The sequence below is a fragment of the Enhydra lutris genome, unplaced genomic scaffold (genome assembly GCF_002288905.1).
Source record: "Enhydra lutris kenyoni isolate GAN:26980312 unplaced genomic scaffold, ASM228890v2 scaffoldscaffold24, whole genome shotgun sequence".
In the NCBI taxonomy this organism is placed as follows: domain Eukaryota; kingdom Metazoa; phylum Chordata; class Mammalia; order Carnivora; family Mustelidae; genus Enhydra; species Enhydra lutris.
Window position 1 is genome coordinate 20,329,067 of NW_019154108.1, and position 20,274 is coordinate 20,349,340.

The window sequence follows — 20,274 nt, forward strand, 5'->3', positions numbered from 1 at the left end:
TAATTCTTGGAATATTTCAAACTTTTTCATTATTATTATTATGCTTGTCATGATGAGCTGTGATCAGTGATCTTGATGTTACTATATGTCATTGTTTGGGGCGCCATAGGCCACACCCATGTACGATGGGGATGTCATTGGTAAATGCTGTGTGTATTCTGACTGCTTTATTGACCAGCCGTTCCCCCCACGTCCCTCCCCGTCCCTGGGCCTCCCTAGCCCCTGAGACACAATATTGAAATTGGGGCAGTGGATATCCCAACAATGGCCTCCAAGTCTTTGAGTGTAAGGAAGAGTCACACGTTTCTCACTTGAAATCAAACACTGAAAGTGCTTAAGCTTAGGAGGAAGGCACGTCAAGAAACAAGATAGGCTGGAATCCAGGCCTCTTACACCAAGTAGTAGCCACATCGTGAATGCAAAGGAAAGGTTCTTGAAGGAAATTAAAATTGCTGTACTCCGGGGAACACACAAATGATCAGTGAAGCAGCCTTATTGTTGCGATGGAGGAAGTTGGAGTGGTTTACATAGAAGATCCAAGCATCCACAGCATTCCCTTAAGCCAAAGCTTAATCCAGAGCAGGACCCTAACTCTCTTCCATTCTATGAAGACTGAGGAAGCTGCAGAAGAAGAGTTGAAAGCTAGCAGAAGTTAGTTCATGAAGTGAGGCGTAAGGAGAGAGGCCGCCTTCATAACAAAAGTGCAGGAGGAAGCCACAGGCACTGATGGTGAAGCTGTACCAAGTTATCCAGAAGACCTAGCTGTGATAATCAATGAAGGTGGCTACATGATACAACAGATTTCCAGTATAGATGTGACAGCCTTCTCAGTGCCAGCTAGCACGTTCATAGCTAGAGAGGAGAAGTCAGTTCCTGCCTACAAAGCTTCCAAGGACAGGCTGACTCTCTTGCTAGGGACTCATGCAGCTGGTGACTTGAACTTGAAGCCAGTGCTCATTTCACATTCCGAAAATCCTTGGCTCTTAAGAACTATGCTAAATATACTCAGCCCATGCTCTAGAAATGGAACAACAAATCTTGGATGACAAGCACATCTGTTTATAACATGTTTACTATTTTAAGCCCATTGTTGAGATCTGCTCAGAAAAAAAAAGTTCTTGTTTTTGTTTTCAAAATATTAGCACTCATTGCCGTTATACCTGCTCACCCAGGAGCTCTAGTGGAGACATAAAATGAGACTAATGTTGTTTTTATGTCAGCTAACACATCCATTCTGCAGCCTGTGGATCAAGGAATAATTTTGACTTTCAAGTCTTATCACTTAAGGAATACATTTCATAGGGCTGTAACTCCCATAGAGAGATGATTTTTCTGATCTGGAAAAAGTAAGCTGAAAGCCTTCCAGAAAGGATTCTCCATTCTAGATGCCATTAAGAGCATATGTGATTCATGGGAAGAGGTCTAAATGCCAACAGGAACAGGATTTCGGAAAAAATGATTGCAGTCCTCATGGATGACTTAGAAAGGGGCTTAAGACTTCAGAGGAGGAAATGACTGCAGATGTAGTGAAATAGCAAGAGAACTAAAATTCGAAATGGAACCTTAAGGTGGGACTGAATTACTACAATCTCATGATCAAAGTTGAGTGGCTAAGGAGCTGCTTACTATGAATGAGCAAAGAAAGTGTTCTCTTGAGATGGAATCTACTCCTGGTGAAGATGCTGTGAAGCCTGTTGAAATGACAACAAAAGATGGATGGATGGATGGATGGATTCATAGACTGGTACATAGATACATAGATGGGAGGAAGAGTGGATGGATAGTTAGATAGACACATACATACATGGATGGATGGATGGATAGATGGATAGATAGATACATTTATACATGGATGGATGGATGGATGGATGGATGGATGGACACATAGGTGAATGGATGGATGATTAGATAGACACATAGGTGGATGGATGGTTGGATAGATAGATACATAGATGGATGGATGGTTGGGTAGATGTGTGGATAGGTAGAATATTACATAGCTTTAGTTGACAAAGTAACAGCAGTGTTGGAGAGGATCGACTCTGATTTTGAAAGAAGTTCTACTTGTGTATAAAATGCTGTCAAGCAGCATTGCATGCTACAGAGAAGTTGTTTCATGAAAGGAAGTTTCCTTTGAGGTGGCAGTCTTCTCTGCTGTCTTATTTTCAGAAATTGCCTGAGCTAACCCAGAGTTCAGCAGCCACCACCCCGATCAGTCAGCAGCCATCAACATCGTATTTATCGAGTTCCACTCATAAAAAGATTATGACTTGCTAAAAGCTCGGATGATGGTTAGCATTTTTTAGCAATGAAGTATTTTTATTTATTATTTATTATTATTTATTTTTCAAAAGTCAATACATATTTTAGGAATTTTACATGTAATTCCTTCCACTGCCAATCACATAGTGCCTCCAAAGTCAGAATCATAATCTCCAAAGTAGCCCTTTTACAAAGAACGTTTGTTCAGTCCAGATTTGTCACGTTTAGTCAATCCAGTTCTTTTGGTTGGACTTCCTTGACCTCCACCCAAATATGGACCTCACCGGTAATCTTTGGGATCCAGTTTCTTTATGGTAGGGCCCTTGAAGTCAAATTGCAAGAAATACATTGATTGCTATTTTGGCAAATGATCTAAACTTATTCTTCCTTAATTGTATCTAATATTGAAAAATTGTGTTGCTTCCACTCTACTCCATGAGCCCAGCAGAAAGTGTTACAGGTAGCAATAAAGTATTTCTAAGTTTAAGGTATGTACATTGGATTTTTTAGACCTAATGCTATTGTGTACTTAATAGACTATCATATAGTGTAAACAGTCTCTATATCTCGTGGGGAACTGAAACATTTATTTGACTTATTTTATTGCATATTTGCTTTATGGCAGTGGTCTGGAACTGAACCCACATTATGTCTGTGATGTGCCTGTATAGTTCAGGCACATTTTTAGCAATGTGCTAACATATAGTAACATATATTTAGCTAACATATATTGAGTATTTACTATAGACAAGGCACTGTTTTATGTGACACCCTCAATGTCACATTGAGGACATACATAAACCAAAAATGGACTTGAAAGCAGTTTCACACCCATTGCATTTGGATGCAAAAAAAAAAATGCAAAGAAGGGTTTTTTGTTTTTTTGTTTTTTTTTTCCATTTAGAGATGCTTTTTCTTCCTCAGAAAATCTAGCAGGAAAAAAAAAAAGATGTAACCCTGAGACAAACAGGACTGAAGCATTCACTGATGAGGGGAAATAGTTATTCATGTATGAACGAAAGTCAGCTCTCTGCTTTTTTCTCTCTTTTTTAAAGACTTTATTAAACAACTTCTGTGTGCCAGACAGTTTGAGTAACAACACAGGCACACAGTCCACATTATGCACTGTCCCTGATGAACCCCTGAGAAAGACCAGGGCTTAGCACCCAGCGGACAGTACATGCTGTTTGTTGAGTGGAACCAGTGGAAGCAGGCGCCGCGGGTGAGCTGGAGTCTCCCGAAGTGAGAATACATGTCTTCCCACGGCACTTGACACACAGATCCATCTTTGGTTTGTAGTTTCAGAGAGTCCTGCCTCTTTGTCCTTCCAGAAAAGGGTTTTCCTTCTACAGTTGCTTGTTTGTAGAGCCGCCTCTACTCTTCTGGCTCGAAAACAGTCATTATGCCTGTTCTTAGTTGGGATCTCGCTTGTTCGCTCTTGGCCCTCAAGGTAGGCTACACCGAGGTGGTGCCAATGGCAACTGTTGAATGAGGACATAAGGGAAGGAAGAAGGGCACCATTTTGTTGTACCCCTGCTTTCACTTAAATAATGGTCACTTTTCTTTTCTCAGTCATAGAAGTTGTTTATTATTCTTTCAAAATTATTCTAACTGAAGTAATACGGTACTTTAGTTAGTATTTTGATTAAAGTAATACAGGTGCATGGCTGAAAAAACACTGAAGCCTTATTATGGATGATAACTGGATCATAAATCCCCTTCTCACTTCCTCTCTCTTCATTTGTTAATGCAGTTAAGTCACAATTTTTGGTTTAATTAATTAGTGATGTTTGTATTATACCTTTTCTTTTTGTATCTTGATGGATTTTGTACATCAGGAATAATATTCCCTGCAGAACCAGCAGAGCTTTCGAAAGCAGCAGCTAACATATATTGAGTATTTACTATAGATAAGGCACTGTTTTCATGTATTAATTCGTGTGACTCTGTGTGTGAGATTAGGTACTGTAGATATTCCCAATTTACCAATGAAGAAATCAGGGCACAGAAAGGATGAGTAACTTGCCCAGGGTTGTATGGCTAGGCATTCCAGCTCTAGAAGCCAAGCTTTTAGCCATTATGAATACTTGCTTCTTGAAAAATCCTAGTAAGGAAATAAAGATCTTAAGCAAGAATTTGAAGTTGTACCGGGATTTTAAGGCTCAAATTAGTTAGCTTGGGAGATAGGCTATTCAATGGGAGAAACCCCAGAGGAACAAGTGTATGCTATAAGGTTAGTATGGTTGTTTTCTTTCCAATCGCTTATGTTTATAAATACTTCTTGCAATATCTTTCCCAAGCTCTCATGTTCTCCTGAGCATATCATAATTGTCTACCAGAGAATCTTCATGCAAATTCTGAGCAATCCAGAGCGTTCAGTTAAGATGCCCAGATGTTGGACATTCTTAATATGAGGACATTAACACGGACATTAACACAGAATTTTTGAAATTAGAACAGTCCTGGAAAACAAATTTATTACCACATATGTGTCATTGATCAAAAGAAGACTGAGCAAGAAGGTATGAAAGCAGATGCAAATTTCACCATTTTAGCAAACAACTGTAAGATCCCTTCTTGCTAGAGAGAATAGCATATAAGGCATTCTGCCTTTCTTCCTTCCCCATCTAATGTATACATCTGTGAAAACTATTAACTTTTTTTTTTTTTAATAATTCTGGCATTATAAACTCACTCCAGCACTTCTCTCCATCTAATAGCTTCATCTGAAAGCCTGTTGCCTTGATTATAAAGGTAACCTTATGGCAAAACTTGGGAGAATTAGATTAGGGCCAGTGAGTTGTTGATGATGGAAGAATTGACAGGATCCAGAAAATGGGGCGAGTCCATACTGCCTAAAGCATGTGCAGCTAACTGATCCCTTCCTAGCTCTAAAAGCTCTGATGATGGAAGAATTGACAGGACCCAGAAAATGGGGCGAGTCCATACTGCCTAAAGCATGTGCAGCTAACTGATCCCTTCCTAGCTCTAAAAGCTCTAATACTGTACACACACACACAATATAGATATATACTGTACATCAAAATGAAGCCCACAGATTTGGTGGGAAACTGTATCTTCATGCCAGAGCCATCGCAAAAACAATCCGGCCCCTCTCTGATGTAGGATGGGGAATAAAATGCTAAAAATATCACCAATGCATTGCTTTTACCCCAGAATTATTTTGACTAGCACAGCTTGTGACTGTTTACATAGAGAGAAGGGGGAGCGGGTTCGGAACGGGGTGTCAGCCTCCTGTTCCTGATGTGCATTTTAATAGGCCACCTGACAAGATCAACAGGAAGAAAAGAAAAATTGTGAACAGGTGTGAGGGAGCCAGAGGAAGATGGTCCTGCCTCTCCCTCCTCTTAATCAAGTTGGCACATTGTTCTGATGCCAGGACGCTCTGGCTTCTACCGGTGGCTGCGCTAATTGCCTCAAGTGTGGGGCTTGATGAAGGGGGCCCAGAGTCCCACACTGGCTCCCCTGTGCCTTAAACAAAGGAAAACGGGATTTGTGCCTGGATGGTGCGCTGTCAGAACCCGAGACGCTCCATCCGTCCGCACTGAGGCTTGCTGGCGAGTGCTGTTCCTGACGGCTGCATCGCCATGGAAATGTGTGACACATTTGTTGATGAGTTGTCTGTTTCCAGATGGACATCTTCATTCCCAGCCTCTGAGAAATGTAACAGACCTTTTTTTTTTCCAGTATTTGCTTTGTACAAATTGTGGTTTATCGAAGGGTCTTGCTGGCTTTTTTGTTGTTCTTTTAGACCACAATGGATTTTGTGCAGTGTGTTGTGTAAGTAATAACGATAGGTCTGGCTTTGTAGTCGTGGCTGTTTGTTTTTTCTTTCTTTGTGTTCCGCATCGGCCAGCCAGCTGTGGTTGTTAACGACACGCTAAAACCTATCCTCTTTCTGAATTGATGATGATTCTGCCTTCATGTTTAAAAAAAAAAAAAAAAAAAAAAAGCCTGTATTTGGGATAATGCTGCTTTGAAAGTCATGTTGCCAGCGGGTTTCCCATTTCATTGAAGAAATATATTAGGAAAATATTAATAGGTTGTCTACTACTTTCAATTCACTTGCATTCCCTGGAGGGTAAAAAAGCAAATAAAGACTGAATGTTGCTGGACGGCCCAGAGAGTGTGGACTGTGGGCCATGGCTTAGTGGGTGAAGGGAAAGGGAGAAGGCAAGGGTCGCTCTTCTCCAGGACAGACCCTTGGCCATGCGGTGGGCGAAGTACCATCTTTCAGAAAGTTCTGTTTAGGTCCTAAAATGTCGTGCTTTCCTAGTGCTATCAGCTGAGGGGTAGGATCCTACAGACAGTCCTAGAAATCCACTGGAATTAGGTTTAAAAACTATGTGCGTGTGTGTATAATTTATATGTAAATAGAGACCAGAAGTAATTAAGATCACAATTTAGTCCAGTGAAATGTTAGTATTTATCCAAGTGAACCATGGTTTATAAATATTAATGCCCCAAATTGAAGTTAGGGAGGCTCATCTCTAGCTTTTTTTTTTTTTTTTAACCTTTATTTTTATCTCTGTGTAATTATATTGGAGGCATAATTTGTCGATGTCTTTTTTTTTTTTGTAATTAACAAGTGCTTTTCTAACTTCTGAGTAAGTAATCCTTAATTAAATGTGTCCATTTTGTTCATTTACTTTCATTTTTTTCCTCTTAAAGCCAAATTGGAATGTGAAATTCTTCTGTGTTGTGACTGTGGATCGGAGCTCACCGATTAACTAGTTAATGCATTTAGGACTCCGTATTCCTGAAGGGCTCATTACTGTAACCTCACACTGGTCTTCCTAATTTCTTCAGAAAGAAGCAAAATCAATAACTACCTTGAATTGTCAGGTGGAAAAAAACAATTGGCTTAGCCATGAACACAGAATCTTTATTCAGATACAAGCAAACGTACTACTTTCCTAAGGATGATCATTTTGAGAAACATTTGAACAGTACAACTACTTGGGGAAATGTTACTTTAGCAGACCTCTTGGGGGAAGGAGGTAGTGTGTTGAGGTTTATTACATTACAACTTCCTGGACTGAAACGCAGACTCCCTTGGCGATAAACGTCTGTCTTTCAGGTAGACCATCATGGGCATTATTCCATGCCTACGCAAGGCAGCCGTCAGTTTGTTGACTGGTGGCATTTTCCACTTGCACAATTTCTGTGATTTTTCCAACAAATTAGAGATGACTCGAAGTCACACCTATTTGGACCTTAGGGTTCCCAAGTCATTTCCTGTTGACGGGAATTTGACAGAAGCGTCACCATCATTCCCAGACTGCTGCCCTGGAGAAGAGCCGTAGCTGTATGTTCTCCAGAGTTTGTCCTGTGCTATATACGAGACTGAGATTTATTGTACTCTCTCTCTCTGGCTGTTGGGAAGTCGAGATCCCATTACCTAAAGGCCCACGACCTCTCCAGTCTGCAGTGATATACCGATGAGCTCCCTTAAATCCTGTGGCTCTTCATGCCTCTGACTGTACAGAGATTAAAGTGTGTGTGTGTGTGTGTGTGCGTGCGTGCGTGAGTGCACGCACATATGCACACATATGTGTGCAGTGTATGAAGTGATTGCAGACTGCTCCACGTTTAATATGGGGATCACAAGTAGGAAAATTTCAGTCCCCCATTTTTGGTATCTATTTGTTGGTCAATTAAACTCTTTAGTCTTAAGCAATATTTCGTTTTTGCAAAAGAGGGAAATTAAGGTGTGTGTGTATTGCTGAAAGTTGCTGCCACAGGCATTTTGAACTAATGTTCTCATGGAGAAGAAACTTCTTAGACCATTATGTGAAATGCCCTATTATGTATCGGTTCCAGATAGTCTTTAAAGGCAGAATAACTTCTCTTTCCTCTGCTGCCCTTTGCTCTCTGTGAAGGGACCAGGCAATGCCATGTTCATTAGCTGCCTTCATGGTGCCGGGCTCTTTCCAATGGGCAGAGGAGAGCACTTTCTAGAAAGAGGCTGGTTAAGCGTCTTCCGGATTGTTTCAAATGAACCACATCGAAGGCTGCAGGGAAAGGGCTCTGACAAATTACGCTCCTGGGGGCTTTTCTCAGTGACACTTTTCTACTGTTGTGAAAAAGTTATAAAATGTCTTTTCTTTTTTTGGTGCTCAGACGAGTATAGGATCAAACCGGTGGAAGAGGTCAAGTACATGAAAAATGGGGCAGAAGAGGAGCAGAAAATAGCAGCCAGGAACCAAGAAAACTTGGTAAGATTGCATTTCTCATATAACAATGAATTTTGGTGACACCATTGTAATAAAATCTGCACTGCCTGTTTCAGCTGTAACTTACACACCGGCACAAGATTTCTTGAAAATGCTGTTGCTATTTATAGCTTGCCTGGAAGCCACTCCATCACTCCTGTATCCTGTTTGTTTGTGAATAAGCCCTTTTTTAATCTTGATAGAGAACACTCCAGGGGGAAATATGGTAAAATTATTAGCATCTTAAAATGGTTAACTGTGAAGGAAAAGGCGTGAAGTAGGATTGAGATTTATTGCGGGGAGGACTCATAGATATTTTTCTTTTTCTCCACCTCTTCCACTCTTAGAATGAACAGCTAAGCTTCATTACTCAGGACACGGAGTGTTGTGGATAGAGTTGTCTTGGAGAGGAAAAGGATGTACTTTTAAGATAGGTCTCTACCATACTTGCATAATGTCCATTTCGGAGAGCAGGTCATCAATCCCCTGGGTAGAGATTTCTGTAACTACTGTGATAACAAATTAATGTTGGAAGCAAGTAAAGTGAAAATTATTTTGAAACAAACTTCTTTCTCAGTTTAATTCCAGTATTAAAATATGCTGTCCCTGAAGTTTCAAATATGTTGGAAGATATTACAAAATTATGAGGTCATAATGGATTACACTGAAGGCACCTAAGAAATAGTGCTTTAGAAGTTTAACATTTAATGGTACAATTCTTCTCTAAAATATGAAACAAAATTAACCTAAATTACAAAACTGACTGACATTCTCTTAGCTTCTCTCTCTCTTTCTTCGTAAGTTATAGGCTGAGATCTCTCATCAGTTTTTTAATCTGAGCCTGGTTGGCCTTAATTTCTATTTTATACCACTTGATCTGTCACTCTGTCCAGCTCTGAATTTCATTTTCTAATTCACCTACATAAATATAAATCCCATCTTGTCATTACTTCTTCCACATATCAAACCTAATGCTTAAAATAAAAATCTAAAAAAAAAAAAAAAAAAAAAAGTCTCTACCAAAATAGTCAGCACTTCACCTTCACGGTGTTAAGGGTATTGGGGCTTTTGGGTGAATGTGAGAGCTGCGGTGGTCTGAAACAAAGTTTTCTCATGCGGTTCAGTAGATGTTATTAAAACTTAATGTTCCATCTCTGTGAAAACGTTTAGTTAATGCCGTTTTTGCTGATTTCTTAAAAAACGTTACAAACTGTTATGAATTTGCATTTATTCAGTTGTGTTAGAGCAACATGGTTTTTGCATTTGATTTGGGGGTTATTTTTCATGTTTCAGTGGATGTATTTTTAAGAAGCTTGAAACGTCGTAAGGTGTTTTCTCTTGACTTAAACTCCTTTTTCCATTATGTGCTTTGTTTTTGTTTTTGTGATTTCTGCTATAGCAGAGGGAGAGGGCTGGTGCTCATGAGTATTTCCGGCTGTCATTTTCCATGATATGTTATTGAATATAATGGGCTAATTCTTTTCTCCTCTGTTCTTCTCTGAACATCTGATCTACACCTTGAAATACTGAAGTCACTAACAACTGAGTACTTTAGATCATTATGAAAGAGTGGAAATACTCTGTAATAAAATTTTGCTTCATAAATGGGATTTGGATCTTAACGTATTGCTTGAGTCACAGAAATTCATCATACATCTGGTCTGTTTTTAACATTAGCACTTAGATCTAGAAAACAGTAGCTACGACTAATAGTGGAAGTTACTGTGATCTGACTTTTTATATTCATTTTTTCTAACTTTGAGCAGCTAAAGAAATGACCCAAGGAGTTGAAGCATCAACTGGTATTTTTCTACTTCATTTTACTAAAGATCAGACTTTGTCCTTGCTTCATATAATTTCAGCTAGAGTTAATAAATCTCATCTTTAATATTTCCATTGGAGGTTGAAGAGACACTGGTGATCGGGCTGGCAGGTGGTGTTCCTTGGATCTAACACTGGAGTCCATCCCTGATTAGCATACTTGTATCTCCGAAACCCTAAGGGAAGCAACGACTTCTATCTTACGGTGTGCGACTTTTCCCTCAATGTGCCCTCATCGTATTTACAGCCGTTACTTTTTCCTTCTCTCCAGTTTCACGGTCTCTCAGCTCCTTGGTGCTAATATATTCTTTTCCAGCACTTGGCCAGAATTGGTACAAGTGCTTTTCTATGCAGACTGATGAAAAGTCAAAAAGAGAGACATTTCTGGGTTTGTTTTTTTTGTTGTTTTTTTTTTTTTTAACTTGTAGACTATCTGTGACAACACTCACATCCCTTGTCTGCCAACCAATCAGAGTCCGGACCACCAACAAGAGTTTTTGAGTGTGTAAAGACTTGCATGGAGAAGGGGGAGTAAATGGTTTTCTTTGATTCTGAGCTTTCTAGATCGCTTTCCAAAATTAAATGATTATTCAGTAGTCTGCTAGTATGTTATCTTTGTCATCTCTTCTGTCCTTTGGGATGCATGGTCGAGTATGGACCTGGCGTGTTGTTTGAGAAAAAACAAATGGGTCTCTTAAATTTGAGGTTTACATTGAGGTAGATGAAATAGATGTAACAATTCTTTATTTTTCCATCCATTAAAATAATCTAAAAGACAAGAAGTTCTTGTTTTTACTATTTTTAGAAGCTTTCTTTTTTCTTTTAACTCAGACTGTTAAAATTAAGGGGCTCAGTAAACTCAGTCCAGATAGGGTGCCATGATGGTGACAACCATGGGCTCTAGAGGCAGAAACTGCCTGAGTTCAAATCTCAGCTCTGCCATTTGCTCAGTGTGGGGTCAAGTCACTTCACTTCCCTGCACCTCTTGCCCATCAAGTGGGGGAAAGGCAGGGCCTCGTGGTGCTGTGGGGTGAGGACTACATGAGATGGGCATTGTAGGGCTTGGAGTACAAAGTCTGGCACATGATAAGCACCTAGTACGAGTTAGGCATTATCATATAAAACTAAAGGAAAAGAATGTTAGGGTCAGTGTTTCTTTCCTTCTTCTTTTGTGTTAATTGGTGAGAGATTTCTAAGTGAATATTTTAGGTTAATGCCAGTATTACATGTAGTTTGAAAAATCTTGCTCTGGAACTGGGAAGTTATTTAAATAAATATGTTTCAATCACCTGTTATGTATAAGGCCCTTAGTTGTATCAAGAGACACAGCAATACTTAAAGTCACTGTCCTCAAAGAGCTTACAGCAAAGTTTAGAGAACAGTTCAGCTCCAACAGATATTTGATTGATTGCCTGTAGGTACAAGGCTCTGTACTAGACTCTGCCAAAAACACAAAATAAGGAAACTACTGATCCTTACCTTAAGGTACTTTATGGCAGTACACAAGGTAAATACCAAAGGACTATAAATAAAACAGGATTGGGACGCCTGGGTGGCTCAGTTGGTTAAGCAGCTGCCTTCGGCTCAGGTCATGATCCCGGCGTCCTGGGATCGAGTCCCACATCGGGCTCCTTGCTCATCGGGGAGCCTGCTTCTCCCTCTGCCTCTGCCTTCCATTCTGTCTGCCTGTGCTTGCTCTCTCTCCCTCTCTCTCTCTGACAAATAAATAAATAAAATCTTTAAAAAAAAAAAAAAACACAGGATTAAATGCATCAAGCAAACAAGATTGATTCCAAGAAGGCAATACGAAGTGCTGCTAATATTAAAGGAGGCAGCCATCCCGTCTGTTGGGGTGTCTGGACCTACTTCACGAAACAGCTGGTGTTTGTGGTTGGCCTCGAAGGATAGAATGAGGAAGGCTGGCCCAGGCAGAAGTGACAGAGATGGAAAATGCAAGGTGTATTTAATGAAAAGTGTGTAGTCCTGTTTGATTGGGGAGTACAAGGGAAGAGGAGAAGGTGTCAGTAGGACAGCAGTGGGACATTGCAACCAAAATGTAAATGGCGTATTATGTAAAGCCTTCAAGTCTAGCGGAGAGGTCTGAGTGAATTCCATGGATCGTAGGGAACTTGGAAGGTTTCAAGCAAAGAATGAGAGCATGAATCAGGAAAGTTTATGAGGCAGCAGTGCGTGTCGTATGAATTGGTGTGGGGTGCCCAATTTGGAGACCATTTATGATAGCTTTTGCAAGAGACAGAGAGCCTGAAGCAAGATGATGGCCAAGAGAACAGAAAAGATTTGGACAAAGTTGCAGTAGAAGCAACAAGAGTTAACAGCTAATATTACAGACATTAAAGGAAGGCAGAGGAATCAGAAGATCATAGTAATGCCCGTGCCAGCGGAGGGAAGAGGACTGGTGGATGTGAGAATAAATAATGACCCCAAATGAAATGGGAAAATCACTTAGGAAGATAAGGTGATGAAAATACAAGATGTTTTTTCCTTCCCTCCCTTTCATTTCATTCACCCTTAAAAAATATCACAGGGTAGTCCACGAGAGAGAAAATGAAGCTGCTGATCACACAGAAATGTCATGAGTCCAGTAAAGAAAGCCCGTATGGTCTGGGTCCTTAGACTCTAGGCTTTGGAGGACTCAGAGGTGCATCAGGCATGAATCTCACCCGAGAAAGCTCACTCTCCAGTAGCATACTGAAGGCATGTGACCTGAATGACCATAAAAATCCAAGGCACACTGAATGCAGAGGTTGGTTTTGAGTAAGCCAAGCTGTAGGAACTTGCAGAACATCCGTGTGGGGGAATCTAGCAAAGGACAAAAATGAGGGTGTGGAGCTAGGGAGCATCGCCTGGGATGTGTTGGGTGTTCGGTGTATTTTTGTTTGCTGGAATGGGTGGATGAGTGAGTGGACAGGAGTAGCTGGACCTCTGAGTGACAGCAGTTGGCACTGCTTAGTTCCTCAGGAGTGTTCAGATCTCCAGTTGCTCAAGCCCTTTGGCCACAGTTTCTATGGACAGAGGAGATTATGCTGCTTCTTTGAGGTTGATGAATCCTTTATAGGTCAGTCCTTTGTGCATCCTCAGTGCAAAGATGTGCATTTGTCCCAATTTTCATCATTGTTAGACATCTGTATATTCCACTTTACTTCTCTCAGACTTTAATTCCTTCTTCAGGAAGGTGATGTGAAATTGTTGCATTGGCTTTGATCAGATAGAGCTATGTCTCAGCCGAGAGCCGACCTTCATTGTTCCTAGCTTTATCATTTTGGTCCAACATCTAAAACTTCTGAACTTTGAGTTCCTCATCTGGGGCCTGGTAAGAGCAAAACAATTGACGTATTAGAAGAAACATAAAAAAATATGTTTAGAATCTTAGCAAAGACCTAGAAAATGAATAGCAAAAGCTAAGAAGAAAGAAAAGTAGTGTATTTCATTAGATTAAAATTAAATGCTTCTGTGAAACAATAACTACAAAAAAGTAGTTAATAGATAGGCAACAGACTGGGAGAAAATATTTATGACCTCTAAAAGGCAAAAGGTTAATCAATATGAGGTTTTTAAAGAACGTTTATAAATAATTAAGAAAAAGGTAATCCACGAGAAAAGCAGGTACATGAAATGAACAGAAACAGATGGTTCGCAGTAGAGGATATTGGGCAATAAGCATATGAAAAGATGTTCCACATCACTGGTACAATAGACACTCTCTATCCAACTTGCTGCATAAGAAGATTCTCATAAATCCCTCTCCAAAAGACACTGACTGCCGCCCACGGCGTGCTCACTCGATTGGCTCTTGGGCTACTGTCTACAACACCTCTGTGCCTGTGCTCCCGCAGTTAAATGTGTTTTCTAAGAGCCCGTATGATGGTTCCCAAATCTGTTTATACTGGTTGAATGTCATTGTAATTATGTAATTTATTAAGTAATATGTAAACCACTGAAACACAAGTGTGGAAAGAAGAGCTGTTTCATTGAAAGTTAAATTAAATGCTTTAGAAAGTCTTGATGAAGGCATATACTAAAAAGCTTGCTGTTAAATTAAATTAAATTCTGCGCTCAGATTATTTCACAACATCTTTACATTCTCACTTCAGTTAGGAAACCAAACCAGGGGATCTTAGATGTGCTTATAAGGATGTGGTTAGGGGTGCCTGGGTGGCTCAGTCGTTACGCACCTGCCTTCAGCTCAGGTCATGATCCCGGGGTCCTGGGATTGAGCCCCGCATCGGGCTCCCTGCTCAGCAGAAGTCTGCTTCTCCCTCTCCCACTCCCCCTGCTTGTGTTCCCTCTCTCACTATCTCTCTCTCTCTGTCAAACAGATGAATGAAATCTTTAAAAATAAAAAAAATAAGCGTGTGATTAGTCCAGAAGGTACACATGGAGTGTCTGTACGTGGCTCCCTTACTTACAGCAGAAGCCTTGTTCCTACGTCAAAAGATGAAAGGAAATGAACATTCCTGTATTTTAAAATAAAATCATATGCTTAATGTATCTTTACATTTTTATCTTGTCCTGCTTTAACTCACTTTACCATTTAATTACCAGTCCGGATGGCATTGCCTAATATAACTTCTATTTTAATCAGGAAAATGCAAATTAAAACATGATTCCTTAGACTGGCAAAAATTCGAAGCTTTGATACTATCCGATTTTGGCATGGTTGGAGGAAAATAAGTATTCACATGCTGGTGGCCGACATCTTGGAGGACAACGTAGCAGTATCTATTAAAATTAGAACACGCACGCCCATGACCCAGCACTTCCACATCTTGGTATGCACCCAAAGCAGCTGTCTGTGTGCAAGAGGAAGCTTGCACAAGACTGTTCACTTCAGCACCATTTCTACTGAAAAACTGGAACTAACCTTCATTCTTGTCCGTAGGAGAATGGTAGAGCTATAATATACTAGACAGCAATTAGAAAAGAAGGAGGTAGAGCTTTAGGAATTGTCATGGAGAAAGCCGCAGATGGTGTAGCATGACACCATTTAAGGTTTTTCTAATAAAACAGAAAAGCAACACACTACATTTTCTGTGAATGCTTATAGATGTATAGGGATTTATAGAGAAACCTGGGTGGATGTGTCCCAAACCATTAACAGGAGGTACCTGGGTAATGGGGATGTATTCATGCCAAAGCTCAGTTTCCTCCTCTGCAAAATGGGAATGATAATTGAACCCACTTTAGCAGGAAATTGTGAAAATTAAAGAAGCTATGCTTGTAAGTCAGCATGGTTTCTGGCACAGAAAATGCCATTGTTGGCTAGTGTCAGCAGTGGAGCTGGATAACGTAGGAAGGATGAGAAAGAATTGCATTCAGTGGTAAAAGGGGATTTTTTTTTTACCCTTCAACTTAATAGTTTTAATTTTTTAAAGAAAATATGAGTATCTTATTTGTGTGATTTGAAGTTAATTTTTGAAAAGGGGAATGATAATAGCAAAGCTCAGATTTTGACTACTTGGGAATCTGTAATGTAAGTGGGGTTATGTCATTTTCCTCATTATCTTAAATAACCTCCGTTTTCTGTCATTTTCTGATGTTGCTTAACAAAAGGCAGTAGAAGAAAGCTTAGGGATCATCCAACTTCATTTATGTAGGTTAACTATGTATAAATAATTTAATAGGTAATTTACTCCAGAGTTGGCAGTATTCAGTCCCTTCTTCCTCCAAAGTAAATATCTTGACTAATAAAAGACATTCCAGTTTGAGTTTTAAAGTGCTTCCCCTTACTATTTGCTAAAACATTGTCTTGTTTTCCTTAACATCTGTCCTTCTTAAGTATCCTCCCTTAGGAGTTAATAAATTCTTTGATTATGGGGGGGGATTTCATATTTATTTCCTAGATTTACATATATTACAATGGCTTTTGAGTCACTATTTCCAGATATCTCGGTATGAGTGAGAAGATTCTTCTGTATCCTATCACCTTTCTCACGGTTGGGTGAGCTTTTGACTTCATCGTTATCCATAGAGTTGAGGACTGATCTGAGACGTGTTTGTCTAAGTCATCACTTCCTGAGCGCAATCAAATGACACTATAAAAAGAATGTTCTAATACGTTTTAGCAGGAAAGGAGAGTGGAATCAGACTTACGCGTGGCTACATCCTCCTCCTGCTTGCTGAGTTTGTGAGAGCTTCCGTCTGTCTCTCCAGTGCATTAGATTTCCAATGAATATCAGAGCATCCAATTCCAGAATTGAAAACTTGGGAGATTAGGAGATATCTTTGATTAGAGGAAATGCCCCAGAAACCACTGAGAGCTCCCTCTGGAGCAGTGGCTTCCAGCTGGTGAAAATCGGCAAGTCACTCTGCCTCACAGGCTCAAGCAGTTCTTTGTGGGCAGCCAGTGTTCTCCAAAGCGCTATAGAGATGGGCAGTCAGAAACTGGGGACGAGTCTGTGATTCCTTTTGTAACTATAGGTCCATAGGAAGGCTAAGTGCTCAAGACCACAATCACCATGTTACTCTAAATATTAGAGCATACCTGTAAGAAATAAACTTACGTGAATGAACACTGTAAACTTTGAATCAATAATGTTTATTGCTATAGACATTCCAATAAAGGCATTCTCCTAGTTGGGACCGCTCTAAGAGTCTGCTTAAACTCTCCTTTTTAACAAATACAACCGTGTTTACTTCTGTGACTCTACAGAGCAGCTAATTTAATAGCAAAAGACCATGACTTTGCGTTGTCCCAATTTCCTAAGTTATTTAAACACTCTTAGCGATCTTGAGAATAAGGTAAAATAAACTGACAAGAATAAAGGTGATAGGGGCGCCTGGGTGGCTCAGTTGTTAAGCGTCTGCCTTTGGTTCAGGTCATGATCCCATGGTCCTATGATCAGTCCTGCATCAGGCTCCCTGCTCAACAGAGAGCCTGCTTCTCCCTCTCCCTCCGCCTGCTGCTCTGCCTACTTTTGCTCTCTATCTCTCTCAAATAAATAAATAAATAAATAAATAAATAAATAAATAATCTTTACTGCCCCCCCCCAAAGAGTAAAGCTGATATTCCAGACAAGGGGTCAAGCCCTGTGAAGTGCCTCTTCTCTCTCCACTTCCTCCTTCCAGGTAGAGGTTGGACTGGAGCTCAGGCTGGGGCTAGAATTGGATGGGTTGTGGGGGACATCTGGACTTGAGGTAGAGAATTTTTGGTTTATCGAAATTCTATAGGACTAAAGGTTCCCAAACCAAAGTGAAGATGGAGAGTGGTTTGAGGGTATCTGACTTTAGACGAGAGAAGCCTCTTCCTAGAGCAGCTTCAGAAGCAGTCACGTTAGCACAAGACCCCTCCCTAAAGTTCACCTGCTTCCAACTCAAGGACCCCCATTCTAATTCCCTCTTCTCTCGTGCATATGATGTTGACATCAGCCTCTGGTTCTTCTGCAAAACTAGAGGATTGCCTGAACCTTTTAGTTATTTTATTTTATTTTATTTTATTTCATTTTCTTGACACCGAGAGAGGAAACACAAACAGGGGGAGTGGGAGAGGGAGAAGCAGGCTTCCTGCTGAACAGGGAGCCTGATATCAGGCCCTATCCCAGGACGGTGAGATCAACTGAGCTGAAGGCAGGTGCTTAACAACTGAGCCACCCACGCACCCCAACCTTTTAGTTTCTTAAGGGAGTAACAGCTCTTTGACTGGAGGGTTTGGGTAGTATCAGTCCCTTTTACTATGTTTATTGTGGAGTAGAAGCGATCAGGGGCAAGAGTGCTACCTCTTCATCTCTCTTGGAGGACATCCTTTTTGTGCTTCTGGAGCCAGGCACATTCAAGGTCTTACAGATTCTTCTGGCACTGGGGTGATTTGTTTTAGAACAGAACAGAAGTAGAGTTTAATTCTCTAAGGATGAGGGATTTGTCGCATCAGCCTTCTAAGTTTCAAGTGTCATACGGAAGCACAGTTCCTGATTCAGGAACAGAACATTAAGAGAATAAAAGAATGCCCACAGAAGTGCTTTGTAAACACAACGTGCAATGCAAATGATGGTGATTCCATTGGTGATGGTGAATCCATTCAGATTCCTCTGAATACTCATTCAGAGGACACCTGAATGCCTTCCTCAGGCTCCTTGTTGTTCTACGGTAGAAACGCAAGTAAGGCCAGCCTATATCCTCATGGCACCCTTCATTCTCCCGCGAGGAAGGGGCATCAAGTGTATACTCAGCAGACACAGACGTCGGTGAATCAGAGGTGGGTGTTAGAGCGACCACTGTAAAATGCCAGGCATAGCAAACTGTGACTGAAATCCTATTTTTTTTTTTTTTAATTTGACAGACAGATCACAAGTAGGCAGAGAGGCAGGCAGAGAGAGAGGAGGAGGAGGCAGGCTCCCTGCTGAGCAGAGAGCCCGAATGCGGGACTCGATCCCAGGACCCTGAGATCATGACCTGAGCGGAAGGCAGAGGCTTTAACCACTGAGCCACCCAGGCGCCCCTGAAATCCTATTTCAAATGACTTTTCCTCTTTCCCATATTAATACACTGAATTGACCATATGTGGACGAACAGTCTTAGGGTCCTGGTACAACTTATTTCTTGAATAAATCCCTAATTCAACAGACTCCACTCTCACTGGCAGCTAGGCATTGTCTCTAACAGAGTCTTAGGGGACAAGCAGCATGGCACGGGTGACCCTTACTGGGATAGCCGAGAAGATTCCAGAGCTGGCCTTGCCTCAGGGCCTTGAGGGAAAGCAAGTTTTCACTGGCAGATGAGGTTGGGAAAGGGACAAGAACAGGACAGTGAGAGCAAAGCAGGGAGACGTGGCATGAATAATGAGTGGGTGGGGAGACTGATGGGGCGTGATGAAGTGTTTTGGTTAGTTGGTGTGTTTTAACTGTGGGTTTTTTTGTTTTTGTTTTGTTTCGTTTCCGTCACCACGTTAATTTCTGGTTTACAGAGAGCCACAGGCTTTAGCCAGTTTGTGGCATTTGTAATACAGAATAAATAGAACAGACCTCCGTTTGTCTCATTATAAGATTGGGAGTGTTGATAATGGCTTCCCTTTTCTCAGCATTGTTGCAAAATGTGATTGCTTTTAAATATGCTTTCCTCGGAGGCCAGGTGCTGGCTAAAAGTGGTGGAGCATAGTTACTCTCGACCTTCGCTTGCACAGGAAAGGATAAGCTTCTAATGGATCCTCTGAAACTTTCCCCGTTTAACTTTGGCAAGTGGAGCAAACACAAACAGTACCTTAAAGTTCGATTGTTGGCCTCTTCTTCAGGAACAGTACCCGATATTTCAGCAGAAAGTGGAAAGGAGCCCTTTTCAAAGCTTGATTCTGTCTGGTCCTCACGGTCGTTCTTGATGCCCTGATTTATTTATCTCACAGAAACATGGGCATTTTTTTACCCAAGTAGCACAGTTTCAACAACGGAATGAGGGGAGATGAGTAACAACTGAGGGAATTGCCAGAGGCCCGTCTGCCGTTATTAGTGTCCACAACAAAAACACAGCGGTGTGGCTTTTCTGCACGTTGTTCATATTTCTGTCTTCTCTCCTGTGCGATGCTAAAAATAAAAGCAACGCGTGTAAGTTTCACTCATCAGTTGGCAAACTCGGTGAGGTAACCTCCCTCAAAATTAATGATTTATGCCCTGGAGGTGAGAACATCAAAAGACACAGTCATGTGTCCGAGTCTGGACTTTGATAAGGGTCTCGCTCTTCTTATGGACTTTATTTGTGAGCAAATCATACCCAGTATTAACAGAAATACAGGATTTGCCAACCCCATGATTTGTTTTTAAAAAGCTCCTGGTAATTCTAACCAGGGATTCTATACCTGTCATTCAGAAAAGATGGAAATAAATAACCAGGCATAAAAAATTCATGCATCGTCTTGGAGAGTGGAGGATGTATTGTTTTAGCATGTCAGCATTATAATAGCTATATGAAGATGCCATTGTAACTGCCTGCTTTGTGTTCGTAATAAGTCTGA

The 20,274-nt window shown here is 40.8% G+C and overlaps 1 protein-coding gene across 1 annotated transcript in view; it reads left to right on the forward strand.

Annotated features, from left to right (window-relative positions):
• Positions 1-20,274, forward strand: part of LOC111150732 (chromosome unknown C1orf21 homolog) — a 230,330-nt gene that overhangs the window by 107,742 nt on the left and 102,314 nt on the right. The window contains exon 3 of the mRNA XM_022508299.1: positions 8,407-8,501. Within this exon, the coding sequence (XP_022364007.1) occupies positions 8,407-8,501 (95 nt within the window). The remainder of the gene's footprint in view (positions 1-8,406; positions 8,502-20,274) is intronic.